The sequence below is a fragment of the Plutella xylostella genome, chromosome 28 (genome assembly GCF_932276165.1).
Source record: "Plutella xylostella chromosome 28, ilPluXylo3.1, whole genome shotgun sequence".
NCBI lineage: Eukaryota > Metazoa > Arthropoda > Insecta > Lepidoptera > Plutellidae > Plutella > Plutella xylostella.
The window spans coordinates 6,684,183-6,689,191 of NC_064008.1; the positions used below are offsets into that span (position 1 = coordinate 6,684,183).

The 5,009-nt window shown below is 35.9% G+C and overlaps 1 protein-coding gene across 1 annotated transcript; it reads left to right on the plus strand.

The window, feature by feature from the left end:
- Positions 1-2,878: 2,878 nt before the first annotated feature.
- On the plus strand, positions 2,879-4,291 carry LOC105390553 (plasminogen activator inhibitor 1). Its single transcript, XM_011561873.3, has one exon. The coding sequence runs from the start codon at positions 3,057-3,059 to the stop codon at positions 4,245-4,247; it is 1,191 nt and encodes a 396-aa protein (XP_011560175.3). The 5' UTR covers positions 2,879-3,056; the 3' UTR covers positions 4,248-4,291.
- The last annotated feature ends 718 nt before the right edge of the window (positions 4,292-5,009 follow it).

Here is a 5,009-nt window from a genome sequence, read left to right on the forward strand (position 1 = left end):
AAACAGGTCGTCTAACTAAAAGGTCACGTGACCAAAAAAAAATTATATGAAGAAGCGTTTTTTTCATGAATATAAAAAATTACGTAGGATAAAAGTTTTTCAGAGTGACGCCTGAGTAACGCCCTTTCGGCTAACTATACTTTTTTTATTACACGGGGGCAGAGTTTAATACAACACCCTGAACTATTAAACTCTGATAATATTTTCGCGATTTTTTTACATTCTGATTTCATTTCCTGGCTTAGAAATAACATCAATAACATGCTGCACACGTAGGTTTCGGCATAGTATTAAACCCTTTTTGCAACAACCTGTATAAATATCGGCACGGGTACGACTTTATATATAATTAATTATTAAATATTAAAAATACTTTCAAATAAAAATAAATATTTTCGTATCACAAAACAATATTACTTACTTAGTATATTTTTAACAAAGTGGCATGTCTTCACTTTTATGTTTTCGAGTACTATGTTAAAATTTCATGTCATTGTCCGTAGAACGCCCCGCATACCTCAACCCCCCCTCACTAGATTTGACAGATTCTGATTTTCTTCCAGCTTTAGTGACAGCCTTAAGTACCTACGGCTCACGTAATATTATCCCATTGTATCAGTTCTTATCTGACTATTACGAGTGTTATGATGACACTTTCCACCAAGGTAAGTACGATCTTTGTATAGATATATATTACACGGTTAAAAAAATATATATTATTAGCTGAAAGGGGATGATTCAGAGAATAATTCTTAACAACTTTTGAAAGAAAGAAAATACATTTATTTAGAGCTACACAAATGCACCACATACACACAGAGACTTTTGTTAACTATTTTTGAGAAATCACCAAATAATGATGCTTTTTGACAAGATGCTGGTAGTGGTTGGGGAAGGCCGAGAATGTTGTTCTGGCGGTCCTTGGGAGAAGCCTATGTCCAGAAGTAGACGATGGTTGGCTGATGATGATGGTGAGAAAATGTACTTTAGTCGCATTGCCAAAGAAACATTTTGACAGTAACAGTTGACGATACGCAACTTAAACGGAGTGTTCGAATCTTATAATCGCTGCACTGCAAACTGTCTTTATCTGTCAAAAGTTTCATGATAGTTTGCGCGAGAAAACGTAAACTTTTATAGTTTTCGATAAACTACCAAACCTGTACTTACAGTGCTTATCTTTATAATAACTATGCGCATAAGTCTCATTAACGTAAGTAGCCTATCATGAAAAATCAGGTGGGTGACTCTATATGATTAAAAAGTAACTTGCGGAGCGCAGCTGCGCGAGCCACAACTTTATCTCCATATATTAAACGTGCCGATTGCACGACAGCTCTCGTTCGTTCGTTTTTCGTCATTATAGAGTAACCCTTCTGCAACGTTTTTCGTTAATTCACAATACGGTAATGCACCTAACCGCTTGAACAATTTTCTTAATTCTGCATCCACTTAAAAGTCACAAACAATGATTATACGAGTAGGCATTACCCACTAGATTCCATACAGTTTAGTCACGCAAAATGAAAAGGTAGGGTTTTCCATGCGTTTACATAGCTGATCTTTGTAATCTATAGGTACAGTCCTCTCAACATAAGCCTAATATTTTTTTATTTATTTTTTTCTTTTTGCATATCTGCCATCAGCTTGTTTAGCCTTTATCAGATGTGATGACTTCATGTCGATGGGGAAGAGTTGTCCACTGACAATACCTTCACTTTAAATTACTCGCATATTTAAAGTGAAGCCTAATATAAATAATAAGTATCTTAAATCTACACTGGTCATACATATGACTTAATAATGCACCTTGCAGAGTCACTTTATGCATTATCATGCGCTTGTATTTATTCAAGTGGTTATAATAATTGACAGTCACGCAAGACACTAATTAATTTTTTAAGTAGCCTAATGATAATAATAATTGGTAGGTAAACACAAAACCCCTGCCCCCTTATTATAAGACGAAGACCAAAGATAGTTCTGGTTTAAACCGTAAATGGATAGGTAAGTATGTTCAAAGGTTCTGCAGATTGTATACTGTTCTGATGCAAATAAATTATTCTTATTCTTATTATTATGCAGGCACATACACCATACACCCCTCTCTTTCAATAAGATTTAGGTTTTCTCATCATCAGCCTATAGCAGTCCACTGCTGGACATAGGGCTCTCCCAAAGCACGCCATTGAATGCGATCTATAGCTTTCCGCATCCAATCATAACCAGCCACCTTTCGCAAGTCGTCAACCCATCTAGCCGGCCTACACTAGATATGTATTGGATTGAAGTTTTTTACCACATAATATGTAATCGCATTAGTTTAGTAGGTACCTACATATGCCATTAAATTGTATTGTTGTAGGGCCTAATCTGAACCTTGACCGCATGAGAGTGAATTAAGACAATACTGACGAACCACACGCATTGTCAGACTTTCAAGCACCTTGTAGGAAATGGCCTTGCTTTGTTTTTCATGTTTGATGTTTACTTTTGTTTTAAAGAGAGATACATAAATGGATAATATTTTGGAAAGTCAAGGCTAGGGTTTGTGTGACTTTGTTACGTGACGTATCCAACAAAGTTTCTATGGAAACGAAAGAAATGCTTGTTTTTTCGCAAAGTTTGATATTCTGATTTTCTTTTCGGGCTTGCTGGAAACGTAGATTTCGGCTTAGTACCTACTTGTATACTTTAGCAACACCCTGTATACGTCCTATCTACTTGACATAAATATGGGTATCTGATAAGTTTAGAAATGAATAATTTTATTTATTGAACGAACTCTGCTAAAACAAAGCTTTTGTTATCTGTTACTTACATACTAAATTCAATAACCACTCCACCAAAATGATAGAATACCTAGGTAATACGTAGGTACATTGCTTTTTTTTCAATAATTCCTAACATTGGTGCGAGAAAGGGGAATAAACTAACAGAAAATTAATTACAGTTCGAATCAGGTTTGTACAAAACAACAAACATAATCTCTCCGCTTAAAACGTATTTTTAATCAGTATCTTTTGCACTCTTGTTCAACTCAGACCTTGATTAACATGTTGTTCAAAATATTCATCATATTTTCCTTATGTGTCTCACTATGTGTCTGTGCCGTTGAATATAGTGATCGCGGACGGAACTTCAGTTTAGAACTAATATACTTCACCGGTCAGGAAAATCAAAACCATTTTGTTGTATCACCATTCTCGGTTTGGACTCTGCTAACTGGTTTAGCATACGGTACTATCGGAGACACATATCGTGAGTTAAGATTTGCCTTGATCCTCCCACTCAAAATGTCTAGGACGGCAGAACAGTACCCTGAATTTATGAAAGCCGTATTTGATATTCCAAAACCAGAAATCTCGGTAAGCACCAACAGTTACATTTTTTATGATAATGTTGTGCCAGTTGAAAGAGATTTCATGGGTAGGCTCGAAAGAGACTTCAAAACTGTTGTTAATCAGATCTCGCCAGATAATTGGACAGCTACAGATGTTATTGTTAATGATATAAAAAAATCTCATACACACGCTGTTAATGTGATAAACTTAAGCAATCTTCAAGGTGCTGTTACAATGAGAGCTATCAACTTTATATCATTTGAAGGCCTATGGGGTGTGCCTTTTGATAAACGAGATACAGCCGTCAACAATTTCTATAACGATCAGGGGGAATTAATAGGAGAAGTCAACATGATGCATCAAAAAGGACCTTTCCAGTTTACTGACATTAAAGAATTGGAGGCAGTATTGATAGATTTACCGTTTGCTAACAACGACAAGTATTCGATGCTAGTAATCCTGCCATATGATAAGAGGAATACGACAGCAGTATACAGAAAGTTTTTAACTTATTCTATACCAGATATTTATAAGAGTTTGAAGGATGATTTGGAGGCTTATGGCGAGGAAGTTGTGGACCTCAAAATCCCCCGATTCAGGATTACTGATGAAATAAAAATGGAGAAACCCTTAAACTCTATGGGAGTCTACAGTCTGTTTGAAAAATCTGATTTTCATCGTGCAGTGCGTCTACCGGTTCAAATTTCAGGGTTCACTCAGAGCGTTAACATAGAAATCACTGAATCAGGAAGTGTTTTAGGAGCAACAAAGCCCAAAGTACAGCCTATTAGGTCTTTGATATCAAACATTGTGGTAGATCGGCCCTTCATTTTCTTCATATTGGAGAAATCCACTTTGTCCATTTTAATTGGTGGCATTTATTCGAAACCTGAAAAATACTGATTTAGTATATTTATGTATTAATAAAGTTTTATATGCAACATTAATCATTGTATCCTTTTTTAATTTAATTTAAAAGTTTAATAAGACATAGTTTAACTGATGGCTATAGTTTTTGCTATAATATCCTGCACAACACATGTGCTATCACGATTTGTGAATTACGTAGGTAGATTATCCGCCGTACCCTATTATTGGAATTTCCATTGGTATTTTCTCAATTGAGTAGGTGCCTACATTATGTAAGATAATTATGAGCATTGGTCGACTGGTCCTAGGTACTATTTATCGTGAGTTTTATTTTATATAAAATATATATCGCACAGTGATACATAATATTTTATTATGTAGGTAGCAGGTAGGCTCTTTTCGAGGTGGGAAATGATGCACTGCTGCCTTACTGCTAGGGCGTGCAAAACCGGTTAACCGGTTTTTCCGAAAACCGGTTAACCGGACAATATTTCACGGTTTTTCATAACCGGTTTTGAGAGTTCAAAACCGGAAACCGAAAACCGGGTTTTGATCGTATTTTTATATACATTTTTACATACATTAGAAGCTGAACCCATAAACTCTAAAAATAAAAGAATTTGTATATCGGTTGGCACACTGATGGACACTAGATGGAATGGTGAAACTCATAAAAAAGCACTAAAATATTGTATGGAAATTGAGTGACGATTTTCTGGTGCACATGCCGGCACTCTGCCTAGGCGCAGTAAAGCAAACACGACGTCAGTGACCGATGTGTGCGTGTGAGTTCAC

Bases quoted from the DNA above. Each gene is read 5' to 3' on its own strand.
- LOC105390553 (XM_011561873.3), top strand. From the start codon at position 3,057: ATGTTGTTCAAAATATTCATCATATTTTCCTTATGTGTCTCACTATGT.